At 37.6% G+C, this 17,750-nt stretch overlaps 1 protein-coding gene across 3 annotated transcripts in view; it reads left to right on the top strand.

Annotated features, from left to right (window-relative positions):
* The first annotated feature begins 10,005 nt into the window (after positions 1-10,005).
* Positions 10,006-17,750, top strand: part of GRID2 (glutamate ionotropic receptor delta type subunit 2) — a 1,502,079-nt gene continuing 1,494,334 nt past the window's right edge. For 2 of the 3 annotated variants that reach the window (XM_080647673.1, XM_080647671.1), the window contains exon 1: positions 10,085-11,242. In XM_080647673.1, coding sequence (XP_080503799.1) covers positions 11,155-11,242 — 88 coding nt within the window. In that variant the 5' untranslated portion in view covers positions 10,085-11,154. Of the gene's footprint in view, positions 11,243-17,750 lie in introns of all 3 variants that reach the window. The other variant, XM_080647670.1, reaches the window with a different exon arrangement.

Genomic DNA, 17,750 nt, shown 5'->3' with positions numbered 1-17,750 from the left:
ACTCACCATTCATCTCTCTAGTAGTGTCTCTTTAAATATTTTGTCCATTATTTTTTAGTTACTACACTTTATTTTTTTTTAGAGTAGTTTTAAGTTCATAACAAAACTGAAGGGAAAGTATAGAGAATTCCCATATACTCCCTATCCCATATACATACAGCCTCCCCAACTCTCAACATCCATCCCACACCATAATGGTGTATTTGTTACAATGCATGAACCTCTATAGACACATCATAATTACCCAAAGTACATACTTTATATTGGGGTTCACTCTTACTGTTGTACATTCTATGGGTTTGACACATGTAAAATGAGATGTATTAACCATTGTAGTTTCATAGAGAATAGTTTCACTATCCTAAAAGTCCCTCGAGTGCCCCTATTCATCCCTCCGTCCCACTAACCCCAGGCAACCATGGATATTTTTTACTCTCTCCATAATTTGCCCTTTTCCAGACTGTCATACAGTTGGGGTTATATAATATGTTGTCTTTCAGAGTGGCTTCTTTCACTTAGCGATACACATTTAAGTTTTCTCCATGTTTTTTCATGGTTGATAGTACATTTCTTTTTAGCCCTGAATAATATTCTGATGTCTGGATGTACAACAGATTATTTATCCATTCACCTACTGAAGAACATCTTCCTGCTTCTAAGTTTTGGCAATTATGAATAAAACTGCTATAAACATCTATGTGAAGGTTTTTTGAGTTCTTATATAAATGATATTGTGTTTTGAACTTCAAATTCCACTTGTGCATTGGTGTATAGGAAAGCAATTGACTTTTGTATATTATCCTTATATTTTGCAACCTTCCTATATAATTGCTTATTAGTCACAGTAAGGTTTCTCATGATTTTTTCAGATTTTTTTACATAGGCAATCATGTTATCTGAAAACAAAAGCTGCTTTTTTTTTTCTCTCTCTCTCTTTCCAATCTGTAGTTATTCATGTATTGTTTTTGCTAGTTTCAGTATTGAAGTAATGCTGACCTCATAAAATGAGTGGGGAACTGTTTGTTCACTTCTCTTTTGTGTCCTGGAGAGCTGTAAATAATTGGCCTTATTTCTTAACTCTTTGGTATAATTCATCATCTGCTTCTGAGTTTTTCTTTGTGAGGAGGTCAAATTAGTAATTCAACTTCCTGTAATAGATATGAGCTATGTAGGTGACCTAATATTTAAGTGAACTTTGGAAGTTTTTTTCTTTTAAAGTATTTTTCCATTGTATGTATTTTCTTTTTCTTTTTCTTTTTTTAATTGATTAAGGTATTATATATGTGTCCTTATCCCCCCATTGTCCCCCCCCCCCGTTCATACCCTCCCTACCTGGGGTCTTGTCCATTGGTTATGCTTATATGCATGCATACAAGTCTTTTGGTTGATCTCTCTCCCTTACCCCCATCCTCCTCTACCTTCTCTCTAAGGTTTGAGCATCTGATTGATGCTTCTCTTTCTCTGGATCTGTTTTTGCTCATCAGTTTATGTTGTTCATTATAATCTACAAATGAGTGAGATCATGTGATATTTATCTTTCTCTGACTGACTTATTTTGCTTAGCATAATGCTCTCCAGCTCCATCTATGCTGTTGCAAATGGTAGGAGTTCCTTTTTACAGCAGCCTAGTATTCCATTGTGTAGATGTACCATAGTTTTCTAATCCACTCATCTGCTGATGGGCACTTAGGCTGTTTCCAAATCTTAGCTATGGTGAACTGTGCTGCTATGAGCATTGGGTTGCATATATCCTTTCTGATTGGTGTTTCTAGCTTCTTGGGAATATATCTATGTATTTTCAAATCAAATTTTTGCCACTGTTTGGAACTTAGTTTACTTTGTTTATGACTAAATGGTACGTTTTCCTTCATCATAGAAGTGCAAAACAGATAAAAGAAATTCCTATTTACAGCAAAAAATGGAATCTCTTCCCAGATATGGTATACTGGCCTACTGATCTGCAATTGGCTAATATCAACATCCTTAAAGAAAAGCAGGAGTGGAAACAACAAAAAGTTTTTATTTTGGGGAAATAGAAAATGGATTGCAACAGTATAACAAAGGATGCTTGTTCTGCTTATTAAAAAAGGGAACTGATGATTATATAAATTTGAGATAGTTTGGGTTAAATACAGGTTAATAATTTGTTTCCTAGGGGACTTCTCCATGTTTTTATTATGTTAATGTATACTATTAGTCTCTAAGAGAAGAAAAATCTATCTAGCACTTTGCATATGATATGGCCACTAAATCTCTTTCTTTCCAGAACAAAGTAATCTGTAATACTCAAGTAGGAAATGTTAATTCAGAAATTTCCAATGGCTTAGGCATTTGAAAATTTTAAAATTGTATCATATTTTCACAAATTTGAGTTGTTGTATCTGATTCTTTATAGTTCAACTCTATCTTAATGGAATTTTTAAAATATGATATAGCAGCAAAGTGTAAAAGAAAGTATGAAACAATTAAAGTTTTGACAATATAATTAATTTTATTAGCAAACTCTAGATAAATTCTATCAGATTTAATATAAAATTTAGGCCCTAACCAGTTTGGCTCGGTGGATAGAGCGTCGGCCTGCGGACTCAACGGTCCCAGGTTCGATTCCAGTCAAGGGCATGTACCTTGGTTGCGGGCACATCCCCAGTAGGGGGTGTGCAGGAGGCAGCTGATCCGATGTTTCTCTCTCATTGATGTTTCTAACTATCTCTCTCCCTTCCTCTCTGTAAAAAATCAATAAAATATATTTAAAAAATATATAAAATTTAGGTTTCCTCCTCTGTATTATCTTAAGTAAAATAAACCATAGTGGAAATATGTCAAGTTAAATTTGTGCAGAGATTAATATTGGACTTCTAATGCTGAGATAATTTTTATTGTCATTGTCCAAAGAACTCTTGTAAAACATCTTCTATTTTTTCTACATCAACCAGATAATCTCATAAACAGATCACTTGATACCTCAGTAATCTGTCTATTTTGAAGTGAGTCAAGATGCTCTTGCCTTATACTGCATGAGTAATATTCCCCAATATTTAACATTTTTCATTCATTTATTCATAATAAGTTAAACACCAACTTGCAGGACCAATGAGAAATAAATAATTTACTATATTTGAGACTACACTGATTATTCACCCTTCCTAGTAAGAAGTGGAATTAAATGTTTATAGAGTTTTATTACTACTTTGAAAACTCCTTTATAGTCAATATGTGTATTTCTGTAAATGATTTTTTCTCTCTATTTAAACTTCCCCCATGATATCTGCTTCTATAAGATACACCTTCAACCAAGCACATAGCACACTTTGTATCTGAGTTACTCATGTGCCTAGAGAAAGGTATTTTAAAAGAAACAGTGAATTCCAGAATTAAAATTGTTAATCGCAGGAAGATAATAAAATCTGATCTTTAAGAGTTAAATTATAATTGAAATTCACTATATTTGGCATTATGCCTTTCATTTTGCTTTTGACCTGTTACACATTTGCCTTAAGTGATAATGCCATGCTAGAAGAATCAATCCCATAATTGTTAGACAATTTTAACATTCCATGGCCAAGTGCAATTCCTTAACTCAAGATATATAAAATATTTTCACTTGAGAAACATAGAATAGTTAAATTAACCTCATTTTTGAAGCTGTAAAATTAAAAATTTGAATCACATAATAAATCCCAGTGTTCAAATTACCCTTTACCATAGGATTGAGTGGCATATTGTTCTAGTAATACTTAATTCCTAAGTAACTGATGAATTCAGTAATGTGAATAAAGCAAATATTGTAAGACTGTGATAATAGGTAGTTTTTATTCCAAGTGAAAGTTTCAGAAGAAATAAAACTTCAGAAAATAAAGTTGTCTAAAATAAATCACTTAAAATATTGTTTGCTTAAATATAGTCATTGGATTCATATGGGATAATAATACTCTGGTAAACTGTTAAGTATTGAGACATTTAAAAGTAAGCTGATTAAATCTACATCAAGCATGGCTGCCATCTTGTGGGGACAGGATATAATGTAGTGAGGGGCCAATCTCAACAAAGTGTCCCTGTTGGGTTACAAGAAATGATCTGACCTCCATTTACCAATTGCTTGATATTTATTAGTATTCTCCCTAAAATTCCATATTAACATCCAGGCAGAGGAGATGAAAGGTCTGAACAAAAAGATGAACAAAATTATATATATTATATATATATACTGAAATTTTGATCCCAAAAGTTCAGTATCGTGGCTAATGTATGTACAGTGAAAAAACTTAGAAATTCAAAGTTTTCACTTGCATTGATTCTAAGAATAGATGAACTTGGTAAAGTGCTCATATTTAAACAAAATCAATATAGTTGAAGAACATGGTTAGACTTTGTATTTGGTTAGAAGAAAGCATGGTATCTGCAGCTTTACAGATTTGGGAAAAGCTTTGAAAGGAAGGGAGGATTTAGGAGTAATGTGGAAGGGAAGAAATAAGGAAGGAAGGAAGACACCACCTATCTGAAAAGATTTTCACTATTGTCACAGTTAAAATAGTTTGATGGAGTAGAAAGTGGTGAGTCAGTGCAAGGCTGACCCAGATAAAAAAAGAAATTAAAAAGAACAGGCTTGCCCTGACTGGTTTGGCTCAGTGGATAGAGCATCGGCCTGCGGACTGAAAGGTTCCAGGTTCGATTCCGGTCAAGGGCATGTACCTTGGTTGTGGGCACATCCCCAGTGGGAGGTGTGCAGGAGGCAGCTGATCAGTGTTTCTCTCTCATCGATGTTTCTAACTCTCTATTCCTCTCCCTTCCTCTCTGTACAAAATCAATAAAATATATATTAAAAAGAAAAGAAAAGAAAAAAGGCTATACGCAATGTGAATATGTTACATAGGGATATACGATTTAATGATTTTCTTGAAGCATATATAAAAATAAAAAAAAATATGTTTTGCAAGTTCCAGTCTTTCAACAAACATCAGTACAACTTTTGAGACTCAGTTTCCCATTGTTTTTTAGAAAACCAGACATTACATAAGAGAGGCCCTGAAGTACCAGTTTGTTCTTACTTTCTCTGATCTGCTAAGTATAAAATGTGTTCTTTTAGCCCCCAAAAGAAAAAGAATTTATATTTTTAACTTTTGCAAATGTACATCTCAATGTAATTTACTTACAGGATATTTTTCCTTACATGATATTCTACTATCCCCCCTTTTTTATTTAAATATTAGGAGGCTTTTGGAAATTTTATAATGTAGTCTTGATAGCTTTTAAATTTTAACTTTTTGCACTAAAATAGGACTGCTTTAGGTTCATTACATGTTACGCAATTTTACCATGAGTTGAACTACCAATAAAAATTTTAGTTAACACTTTAGGAACAGCTTTTTGTCCAGTACCATTAATTTTTCTAGAATATTCGCTTATTTCAATTAGCCAATTTAAATTAGTCTAAGAACTTAACTACTATTTTACTGTCAAATTTAATACTCTAACAGCAATCTTATTTTACCCTGTAAATATTAGTGGAAAGGATTATTTGCCTTCTTGAGTAGGCCCTGAGCATTCCTGGTGCTAGGCTGGATTTAGATATCGAAAACCCACTTCCCCACACCATGGGTACAAGACAACTCAAACAAGTCTTGTTGCAGTGAGAGGGCAGCTGCTGTCAGCCAAGTCTCTGTCTGTTGCCTGGGTCCCGATTTGAGCTGGGCATGGGAAGCGAAGCAGCCATGGGGGCAGGAGACCTCCCTCAGAAGGGGTGAGGGTTCAGGCCCCTGCAAAGTTGGGGGGGTGAGGGTCTGTGCCCCACCTCTGTTGACCCCCTAGTTCTCTCCTGATGGCCCCTCTGCAACTGTGCCTGTCTTAGGTTGTTCCTTCCCTGTACAACTCAATTATAATTTTACAGCCATAATTTGTTATTGTCTGTATATATATGTGGTCCGTCATTGTCCTCTTATAGTTTCCTTTCATATTCATGTTCAAGTTGTAATGCACTTAGAATCTTTTGTGTGGCTAACCATATTTATTATACTAATGATACAATTACTCCAAGTCCTCAGTTATCTTTGTCATTAGATTTTGGAAACTTGGACTTTAAGAAATGACATATAAGGAAACTGATTTTGCCATGGGCTACTTGATATAAACAAGGGTTTAGTTCCTATGGCATATTTCTGGTCACAAAAACATCTCCAAACTTCTAAATAAGATCCTAAAAACTAATATTAAACCTTGAAATAAATGTGAGCTATAATACATTTAAGAAAGAATAATAAAAACAAGTAAGATATGTAATTATTTTCCAAATTGCTTATTCCAGTTCAGGGTTGAGGGTGACAAGAATCTACTCTGGCAGGTTAGTCATACCCACACTCACACTCATTCACACTGGGACAATTTAGATATGTCAATTCACGTAATGTGCACATCTTTGGGAGATGGAAGGAAACCAGAGTACCTGGAGAGAACCCACTTGGACCAGGACATGCAAATTAATACAGAGAGTGGCCATGTCTGATGGAGCTGATTTTCCATCCCCCCCATGAATGTTATAATGAAACGACATTCCACAAAACCGCATTGTTGCAGGACCTGCTGTAGAGTGAATTAAAAGTACTGTGCTAAATACATTAGATTCTATTTTTCCCCTATATTCTTTTCAAAGCTAACTTTCTCCCCTAATTTTCATACGGGCTGCCTCATAAATTAACTGATTTTTATACTGAAAGTAAATCTTTGAATCATTGAATATTATTGAAGAATCCTTTAAAATTAACTAATACAAGTTGACTTATGACTTATAATATTCAGTGAGAAGATGATAGTTAAAGTTCAGGCATTAGTATTTTTTAAAAGTGAAAGTGAAAGAATTATATGTCCCAAGGATTTCCATTAGATTGTTTCTTTATACAAAGTACATTGTACATGATTAAAAGAGCCTGCATGTGTATGTCCCTTCAAAAATCCAAATTAATATTTCCCCCAAATTTGTTTTGCTGTAAAATTAATCATTATGTTTTATACCTTAAAACTGCTCATATTATCTACAATTTCTTCAAATTATTGATGCGCATAACTAATGCCTGAATGAAGTGATAGTCTTCACATAGGAGGAATAAATTCATGAATTGTGGTTCACTTACATTTTAATTTCAAAAAATTAATCATTGGGTGTGAAACTTTAATGAATGAAGGCTGTTTTTTCCCAAAATGTTAGACTGTCAAAAAGTTTTGAATTTCATTGCAGAGAGCCAGAGTCAACAACCATTTCCATGTGATAATGTTTGAATTACAGCTAAGCAGCCTTAATTAGACTAATAAGATAGCCTTCATAAAAATGCCTCTATGAAAGTGCATCCAGTAAACTTGTTATTCTTTTCCCTCTGGAACTTAACATCTAACTTACACATTAAAAACTTTGTAGCTAACTAATATTATATCACAAGATGCAATTTTCTAAAATAGCGGAAAACATAGTTAACGCATAATTTATTAAAATGTGTTTAAACCTATATTCCATACAAAAACTATTAATTAGCTCTCATTGGGTACAGAAATTATTTGTACATTGAAATGATTGATTGATATTCTTAAAATGCAAATCAATAAGCCACTGCTTTAATTTTGCATTAACTTTCTTGTGTTACTTTTGGAAATCTGTATCTCATAGTTCATGATGCCTTAAGGTATTTTGTGATGTGTCACTCAGATTCATTTACACGTTTGAGTATTGTAACAGTGGTTCTGAACTATAGCTTCACATTAAAGCAGTGGTTCTCAACCTTTCTAATGCCGTGACCCTTTAATACAGTTCCTCATGTTGTGGTGATCCCCAACCATAAAATTATTTTCGCGACCCTGCTAGCGGTTCTCAACCTGTGGGTCGCTACCCACAGGTTGAGAACCACTGCTGTAGAGCCTAAGACCATCGGAAAACACAGATATTTACATTACGATTCATAACAGTAGCAAAACTACAGTTATGAAGTAGCAATGAAAATAATTTTATGGTTGGGGGTCACCACAACATGAGGAACTGTATTTAAGGATCGCGGCATTAGGAAGGTTGAGAAGCACTGCATTAGAGTCATGTAAAATGTATTGGCCAGGCCCCCAAACCCAGTATTTTGATTAAATTAACTTGAAGTGATTTTTGTGAAAAGTTTCTCAGTTTATTCCAAAGTGAAGCTATCTTTGAGAACCACTAAATGGGAGGATTGGGGAATAATGAAAATGTTTTGCTTGTAATATGCTAGAACAGATTTCCAAGAGAGAAGATAGTCTGAATTGATTATATTTAGCTAGCTCCAGGAATGACATTTGTTATGCCATGTCTGGACTAGCTAATGCTTTGAAGTTCTTCCTAGTTCTCTGACTCTAAGATATTATAGTGTTCTTTCCATGTTAATAATTATTTCATATTTTTTCTTGATAGAGCACATAGTGACTCATCAATTTTTAAAATGCGCTTGTGAATAATATAATAGAAGCAAGCTATGGGGAGATACATCCATTCTGTCAAAGATTCATTATCTGTACCAACAAAATATAATCCATGAAATTGCAATGGAACCCTTTGAAAACTAAAATGACACCAACAACAATCTGAATACAATCAATATTGAGTCCAGGTGTACTAATGACAAAAAGAGATAAAGAAATGATCAAAGCTGAGAGGTAGTAATCAGTGATGTCTTCTTGGAAGCACTGCTTTATGACAAATTCAGAAGGAAGTGATGCATTTCAAGTCAACAATGAAATTTCAGTCAACAAAACGACTCTGTGTAAATGCCACAGTGAATAAAATGTGAATAAGCTATGGTCCTCACTGTAGAGGCCTTGATAATCTAATTCAGGAGGATGTCCATCGAAAGTCTAATACAAAGGTAGAATATGCTAGGAGAGCACAGCAGAGGATGGATTTATGTCATATTACAACATTGTGTGCAATTTCATGGGCAAAAGGGATTTGAACTAAGTCTTGAAGTGTTGGAGGAGAGTGATTGGGAGGATGAATAAATGCCTTCCAACATAACTATTCACATAAATAACCATATGGAAGCACAACATTTTCTGGGATGTTCAGGGAAATAATGTACAGGATGAATGGAAGAAGCATGTCACAGAGATAAGAACACTCAATTGTGTTTGGAGAAACAATAGCTCACTTCTCCAGACTAGACTGAGAGAAGGACTCAAGTGAGAGAGCAGGAAGAAAAGAGGTTTGCCAAGGTTGAGGGTGAGGGAGGGCTCTGAAAGGTTGTTTGAGGAGTTTGACATCCGTACATCCCAAGTGGCAATATTCCCAAAGGATTACAAACCTAACTGAAATAATAATAATAATGCCTGGTCTCAACTAGTCTCTTGGTTTGTTAGTCTGAAATGAAGCCACACTGGATATGTTAATCTTTGGAAGAAGGGAAGTCACAATCCTCGGGATTTTATTTCAAGGAACAAATTTACAGAAAATTCTTTCATTCCAGGATTGGGATGCTGTCATTCAGTACTTTCTTTCTCAGCTCTTTCCATGGAGAAACAACCAATTTTCTTATTCTTAATTTATATAACTAATCTGTTATCAAGCTACTAAATGTAATATTTTGATCAAATGTTTCCCTGAAGCATGTATTTCAATTTTATTTAATTATTATATCTTTTATTTCAAGATTTTTTTTATCCTTTCTGATTCCAAATTCCTAAAAAATACACTGAAGACAGAAAAAAAAAAAAAAAAACACAAACCCCACATTGTATAAAAGGTAATTAGCACGTCCTCTCCTTTTTATAACTTTATAATTGAAATCTCATTAAAAGCTTTCTAGGTCTCAGCTCCCTTAGTGACCAGGTGTCCCTAATTTGTTTTTAAACTAATGTGACTAATTCCAGGCAATGACTAGAAAAAGTCTAATACCTGTTGGAGAATAGCAATAGCAAGGTTAAATAAGTGGGGTGGCTTTTTAGGTTGCCTTTAACCTTGTTTTTTTTCTTTTTCTTTTTCTTTTTAAGGCTTCAATGTCTTTTCTCTAAGAGTCCTGCCTTTTTTTCAGTCCCGGTTGAAGATTCCAGGGGAAATGAGAGCACTATTTTGTTTCTGCCTTGTATTGCAGATAGGGGGAGGAGGTGGTTATTAGAGAGAAGCTCTTCCTCTCTCGGTTTCCCCCTCTCTCCGCCTGACAGCACCGCTCTCTCGCAGGCTCGCTGGTTCTAGGTGATCCATTTCTAGGCAACGTGGGGCTAGTGCCGAAGCTGCCAAGCTCGCTCTTTCCTCGCTTTCTGCATCCCGCCAGGCGAACCGCTCCGAAAGCATCCTGCAGCCCGCGGCGGCTTCCCTCCGCCCGCCCGCCCGCCCGCCCGCCCGCCAGCCCTGCCCGGCTGCTCGCGCCCAGCGCAACTCCCCCGCCAACCGCGCCCGAGCGATCCTGCTTCCCGGGCCCGCCTCGCCGAGCTCCGCTCCCCGCCTCGCGCAGGAAACGGATTTTCTCTGCATTACTATCTGCATTACCTTGAAGTTCACTTTTTCTACCCCTCTTGGAGAGGCTCCCCCCTCACCCTCACCTCCCCCATCCCTGCTTGGAACCTGGCAGCTCCGCTCGGAATCTCCCAATCTTTCCTTTCCACTTAGATTTTATTTTGGCAACGAAGACAAGTGATTCTCTGCGGGGCCGTGAGGGCCAGAGGGGGGCTGTGCTTTTTGGTTGGGGAGGGGGAGGGGGACATCCGGCGTGCGGGGGGTGGGTCTGTTGGAAGTTGCTGCGGAGCCGGGACGCAAGACCCGGGCCCGGCGCTGCGATGGGCAAGGTCTGAGCTCCAGCCTCTCCCCCTGCCCCAGTGCAGCCGGGGCTGGATACATTGTTGTGTTTTGTTTTTTTTTTGTTTTGTTTTTTGTTTTTGTTTTTTTTTAAAGCCAAACTGCAAACAACTCTGGCGATGCCAAAATTCCCTTCCAAGTGACACGGCTTTGCGAAGGAGGGTTCCTCAGGCTGAGCTCTTTCTCTTATTCGCCCTGCCTTCTTCGGCGACTGATTAAAGGCTTTGCTCTGGCAGTAGGAATTTAGGGGCGGGGGGGAAGAAAAAAGCTGTGCTAAACTCCACCGTGACCTCAAACTCTTTGGACTGTGTGTGTTTAAATAATCTTGAAAGAAAATCCACCGTAAAAGAAAACCAGCAGAGGAGGAGATGGAAGTTTTCCCCTGGTTCTTGGTTTTGTCCGTGTGGTGGTCTCGAACCTGGGACGCAGGGAATGCGGATTCGATCATTCACATCGGTAAGTGAGGGCAGGTGCTGCCCGTGGGTACTTTTTACCGCTTCGGTTCGCAAACGTTTCCCCTTGGCGTCCCCCTCTCCGGCCGGCGTGTGGCTGCTTGGCGGTGGCTGCGGTTCATTGCCGCTTCCACAGACCCTTCCCTCGCACTTGTTCAGTTTTCCGGGAGGGTGTGGATGATGCGCGCCCCTGGGCTGGTGCTGTCGCTTGGCGGTGCATCGTGGAGTGTGGGCTGCACGCGTGGGGGTCTCGAGTTTACCCCGGGGTGCGTGTGTGCCGGGGCGTGCGGGGTTTTAAGTGTCTAGGGAAGGGAAGTTGAATGGACTGACTCAATTTTCCATATTCTTCCCCGGATATACACTTGCTCTATTTTTAAAGATTATCTTGGAGGGAACCGAAGAGGTGTCACCTGTGAGGCGAAGAGAACTGGGGTGGGAGGTGGGGGGCGCTCCCTTCGGATCGAACAGGTGGTTTTGCAACGTGAGCCGGCTGCCTTCGCCGCAGCGCTGTGCGATGGGGACGGCTGCTGGAGGCGCCCGCAGCCGCCGCCTCCTCTCCGCGTCCCCTTGGCTTTGCGGTACTCGCGCAGAGTCGCCGCGACAGTGGCGGGAGGGGCTGGGGGCGGTGTAGCGAGGACCAGGATCCACGCGCCTCGCTGCCTCGCACGCGATCTCCGGGCCTGGCGCGGCGGCGAGACCGGCCCCACAGCGCTCGGGCCGCTCGGGGAGCAAATGCGCGCCGGGCATCTTCGTTGGCCGCCTCGCCGACACCTGCCTCGCCTCGTCGGCGACTCTCAGTTACAGCGCCAGGCCTAGAGCGGAGGCTCTCGGGCTACGGCGGGGCGGCCAGACTCCGGGAGAAGGACACCGAGCCGAGGGGAGATGCTCTTGGCCCCACCTATAGGCGACCGGACTGGCCGAGGCGGCCGGGGGCGGGCGGGGGCTCCGCGTCATTATCATGCACAGCGCTCGCAGCTCCAGGCTCCAACTCTTCTCACTGGCTAATCCGTGAGAGCTGAGCTGAGAGGAGCTCGTGCAACCTTTTCTGCGTTCATGCAATTTCCTTTTCGGAAATTCGCATGTGCGGGCCAGCGAGATTCCTTTATTGGGCTGAAGAGAGGCCCCTCTTGGGGAATATTTCTGGGCACAGGACTTTTATCTGTCCACACGGCGTGATGTTCTGCAAATTGAGGAGACAGATGGGTCGCAGCATCTCCCCTTTCGGTCCCCCTGCCCCTCCCCCGCGCAGCACACAGACACACACACTCTCCCTCCACCTCCTTCTCTCTCTCCCTCCTTTGCTCTTCCTCTCCCTCTCTCTGGCTCCTGTAAGCCTAACCTGCTGCAGGTGGCGGTTGTGCCTGCCCAAGCCAGGGTCTTCTATCAAGTGCATGTCCAAAGAGGCCAGCCCCTCAGCTCCAGGGGGCTCCCTCTCTCTGGGTCTCAGAGATTGTCTTTGTAAACATGTCTGCCATTCTCTATTATTTATATCAATAGAACCATATGTCTCTGTGCAAGGAGTAATGAGGTCAGAATTCAGAAAACCTTGCACTTAGGCATTAAGTAAATTAAACACTAGATAGCTTGCCTGCTAGATCACCTTTTGCTTGGGGGCTAATAGTGCCTGTGGGTTCTGAACTTTTCAGGGAGAAATTATGGTCTTATGGAGGGGTTCAGTAATGTTTTGATGGAGTTCAGAAATGAACTGTGCTCCTCTTAAATAAATGACTTACATTTATGTCCAGTGTAAATGACTTACATTTATGTCCAGTGTAAATGACTGCAACAGGAATGGAGATATATATTATTGTACTTTTGCATTCATTTGATGATTAGGGGTTTCTGCCTATGCTCTTTATCACTCAGGAGGGAAGGCTTGTGGGTACATGCTTATTTTATTGCTTATTCTGTGGTCTACACAATAAATACTCTATTTGCAAACACCTACAGCTCTTGCTATCCTTTACCAGATGAATACTATTTTGCAATGCAGTCTGGGCTATTTGTTTCAAAATAGAACACAACTGTTGTATTTTTTTTCCCTTTCCATTCTGTTGTCTGTCAGTGTGACATGGCTTACTTATTTATAACTAGACCAAAAAAGTAACTGTGTACAAATTACAGATTTCTTTAGGAAGCTGGTTGTATGCATGAACTGTGCATGTCCTACTAAAAGAAATCATTACTTCTTAGACAATTAATTGGACTTGAATGCAATTAGTACATTAGACAAGAGGATTAGCTTCTTTTATAGACTACCTAATAATGCCAGGAAGCTAGCAAATTGATGATTGTTTCAAATTGTCCATATCTTTTACAATATAGTGAAAATGTTATCTCCTAAATTTAAAAAAATGACAGAAGTAAGACTAATTTGTGTGCACTTCAGAGGTTAAAATTATCTCCCCCTTCCACCCCTACCCCAGGCTGACTATAATAAATTCAAAACTAAATGCTCATATATTAAAATTTTAAAGCACCTGTTACTATTCATTGGATCAGTTTACTCGCTTGGTTGGATAGGAAAAGAGAATTAGTTATGTTTAAGAGGTGACTGCTTTCATTTGATATTTAATCTGAGAAATATGCTTTGATATTTAATCTGAGAAATATGCGTATGGTAAATAGATTACTTCAGGACTAAAGGGATGAAAGTGATGAAAGAGGAAGGAAAGAACATTTCAACTCTGGAGATATAAGGAGATATGCAGAAATGAAAGGTTTCCACAGCCTCATGCGATGTGTTTAAGCAGAAAGTATCTGTAATGTGTAGTTCAGGCAAGCTGGAAAGATAAAAGACACTGCTGCAATAAGTTCCTTTTGTTTGCCTGTATTTTCACCATCCTGTATGTATTTATTGAACACCTTCTACACATACTTCAGTGTGGGGCATATAGATTTAGTGTAAGACATCACCTTGAACTCAGTGACTTTGTACTTTCAGTTTTCTTTTTAATTCAATTGAATGTATTGGTTAATAAAATTATATAGGTTTCAGGTGTACAATTCTATAATCTATCATCTGTATATTGTATTGTGTGTTCATCACTGTAAGTCAAGTCTCTTTCCATCACCATTTAGTCCCTCTTTACCCTCTTTACCTCCCCTCCCCCCCTTTCCTTCTGGTAACTACTGTTGTCTGTGTTTTTAAGTTTTTTTTGTTTTTGTTTTTTGCCTAATCCCTTTACCTTTTTCATCCATCCCTCAAACCCCTTCCTCTCTGACTCTGTATCTATGAGTGTTTCTTTTTTGTTTGTTAATGTTGTTCATTAGATTTCCACGTATAAGTGAGATCATATGCTACTTGTCTTTTTCAAGACTAATTTGTATGCACTTCAGAGGTTAATATATTTCACTTAGCATAATACTCTCCAGGTCGATCCATGCTGTTGCAAAAGGTAAGATTTCCTTCTTTTTTATGGCTGAGTAGTATTCCAGTATGAGAGTTTCTTTAAATATTGAATCCTTTTGGTATTGAACCAAAATATATCTATGAAAACTCTCTCCATTCTTCTTTCTTTCTCTTTGTTTTCTACTATTCATGCAGGTAGATTAATATAGTCAGTTACATATTTTAAACTCTAACATGTTTTATTAAACACATTAGTTCACTACAATGATGAGGTATATTCTAATGATTAAATTAATGATTGAAATGGAAATGTATTTATTGCAGTCAAAATGCATAATATCATTATTTTGAGTTTCTGTTAAAGCGCATTTTTTAAAATTTTGATAATTGTATACACTGTTTAATATTCATACACACAGACACAGTATGTAGAAATGGATCACCTCCATTGTGATCTTCTTCAGCCCCCACCCCAAAGAAAGGTCTTTTGACACATTAAAAACTATGCAATTTTGAAATTATGCTTCTACTTTAAGGCTGTGCATTGATTGAGTAATTTCATCAGACCCACATTACTTGATTGCTTAGAAGTTTCCTAATGATCTGCATGCTGTAGGAAGAACCAAAAAGTCGTGAGTGGAATGGCAATGATACTGTGTTTTATGAGGCTATTCAAAAGTCGCTCTGATTTATGTAGCTAGAAAGCTCCAAAGTCTTTGAGATTAGCCACGCCGAGTGCTATTTTCTTCATACATCAGTCGTCTCACACTCTTGACTCCCTTAACACAACAGGAGTTTAGAGCACTGCTTTAATTAAGCAGGGATTAGGTGGCATTTCCAGCCAACTGCACAGTTTGTGCTTTGCTTCATATCTAATATGGAGGATCTCATGTTTTAGCAGCTTAATGTATGCTCAGTTCTTTATCTGGTTCTTTTGCTCACAGAACTGATTGAAATGAGCTATCCTCAGTTATATATCTCTGCAAGGAAACACTGACACTGAGTACTTATTCATTTATTACAAAAATGACTAGCATGTTTTTGTTGTTGGCAGTCATGGTAAAATACCTTATGCCAGCAGGAAATAGAAACCAAGCATTTATTCATGTTTTTCTCATAAGCCATTGATGCTTTATCCTCCAATATCATAATCATCAACTATGACATTTGAGAAGCCTTACACAATTCAGAGTATTTTCATCATGAGAAAGTGCAAATTAAAGTACAAAATTGATGGTTGAGTAAAATGTGTCAATGCATTATAAAACAAAAATTGAGGGTAGATTTAAACCATCAGTTTTTATTCTGTTGCTATTGAGGACTGTTCTATCAAATACAGAATGTAAAAGCATTTCCACTGTGATTTGCATTGTTTAATGATAGCCCCCAGGAGTCATCAAGGACTCTTCCCACTGTATAAAATATCTCAGTGATTTAAATTATCCTTTTATTATTTATAAGAGTTTATTGCCTTCTGAATTATGGGTAATATATAGTATAAACTTAGAATGTATTAAGAAGTAGCTCCTGAATTTAAAATAAGTTTATACTTTACCTTTATTCTGTGTCATTAAAACAGTTATTTGAGCACAGTTTAGATGTGCATTAACTTAGACAATGTTATTATTCAATGATATCAACTATGACATGACTAATAAGTCAGTACACTAAGGACCTTTGCTTTCTACTCCAAATGTTCTTTCAGCAAATACCTCCTATAAATTTCAATTAAAATATGAATAAAAATCAAGGTGATTAACTTTCAACTTATCCAACCGTAACAACCAGTTGAAATTCTTAAAAGTAATGGAAGATGCATTACATTTAATTCTAATCTCTAAAGCTAAATTTATCATACTGTAATTTTATCTCAAAGAGATATCGTAATTTTAAAACCACACTTTTTCATGCATAATTTTTTACTTGCATATATTCTTTTAGTTTAAAGAAGTCCAGTATTTGGCATTGCTAGTGAATCCTCATGATATTTCAGATTATAGACAGCATATTGGTGAGTAGGGGTACTTAGATTTTTACCACAAATACATTTATTAGAAAATACATTTATGGCCTACAAAGATAGCTTTGCCATTAGGTGTCACTGCATTCTGAGCTGTTCCTTTGTTGTCCTATTTGAAAGTCACATGAAATATATATATTCTCTTAAATCCTCAGGGAAAAAATGCCATTTAATGAGGTCTGTGATGTTGTGAAGTACAGGTGGTTTTTTATTTTCAAACCTGAAGAGGAAATATCATATCCTGTCTCTTATTCTTGTAAGAATTTAGTTTTAGGATTTATCAACACCCTCTATTCTGTAGATAGATGAGCTCCTAGACCTAGTGATGTAAATTTTTGCAAATTTGAAATATAACAAGATATATTCTTCAACTAATACTCATTCTTTTTTGAAAAGTCTAAGACACCAAGAAGTTTGTAAAAATGCATAACAATGCTGGTGTAAACAGACATTAGTGAATGAGTTTGTTACGTAATTTCTTCACTGCAGTGGTTCTGCTTTCCTATGGAACATTTGGAGTTCAGAACTGATTGCTGTTTGTAACATGAATCCCATACACACGGAGCTATGAATAAACACATATGTGAACACAAATACAGATATACGTAAAAATAGTCTCATCATTGAATTTTGTGAATGATCATATATGTCTTCAGATAATTTTGGACTGATAATTATTGTTTTATGTATTGTATCAATCTCCACACCCATACCACCACCATCTGGTTTGTATGGTAATATACAACCAATGTCTATTATCACTTATACTTTTTTGTTTATTGAATTTTTTTAAAGAGGCAACATTTTTCTTCTAGTACATCCCATTATAAGAGGATGAAACTTAGTCAACTTTAATATGATAAATTAGTTTAAGCATCAACAAAAATCACATGCAATAATAGGTTAAATGAAGGAACAGTTAGTCATATTATGTTAGACCTTGCCCTGTGCCAATATTAATTAATAAACTGTTGGGATAATGTGTTATTGAAAGCTCAGAACAAAATCAACTGATCAGATGGATAGCTAAAGGATAAGAAGTAATACTAAAGTATTATATTTGAGGAATAAATAAAATACTATATTTCAGGAATTTGTAGAAGAGATACAGTTGTGTGGTTCATATAACTGTGCTTAATA

Source organism: Plecotus auritus (assembly GCF_963455305.1).
Source record: "Plecotus auritus genome assembly, chromosome: 1".
Lineage (NCBI taxonomy): Eukaryota > Metazoa > Chordata > Mammalia > Chiroptera > Vespertilionidae > Plecotus > Plecotus auritus.
The sequence above is the reverse complement of the archived record's forward strand: the minus strand, read 5'-3'. Positions and strand labels throughout refer to the sequence as shown.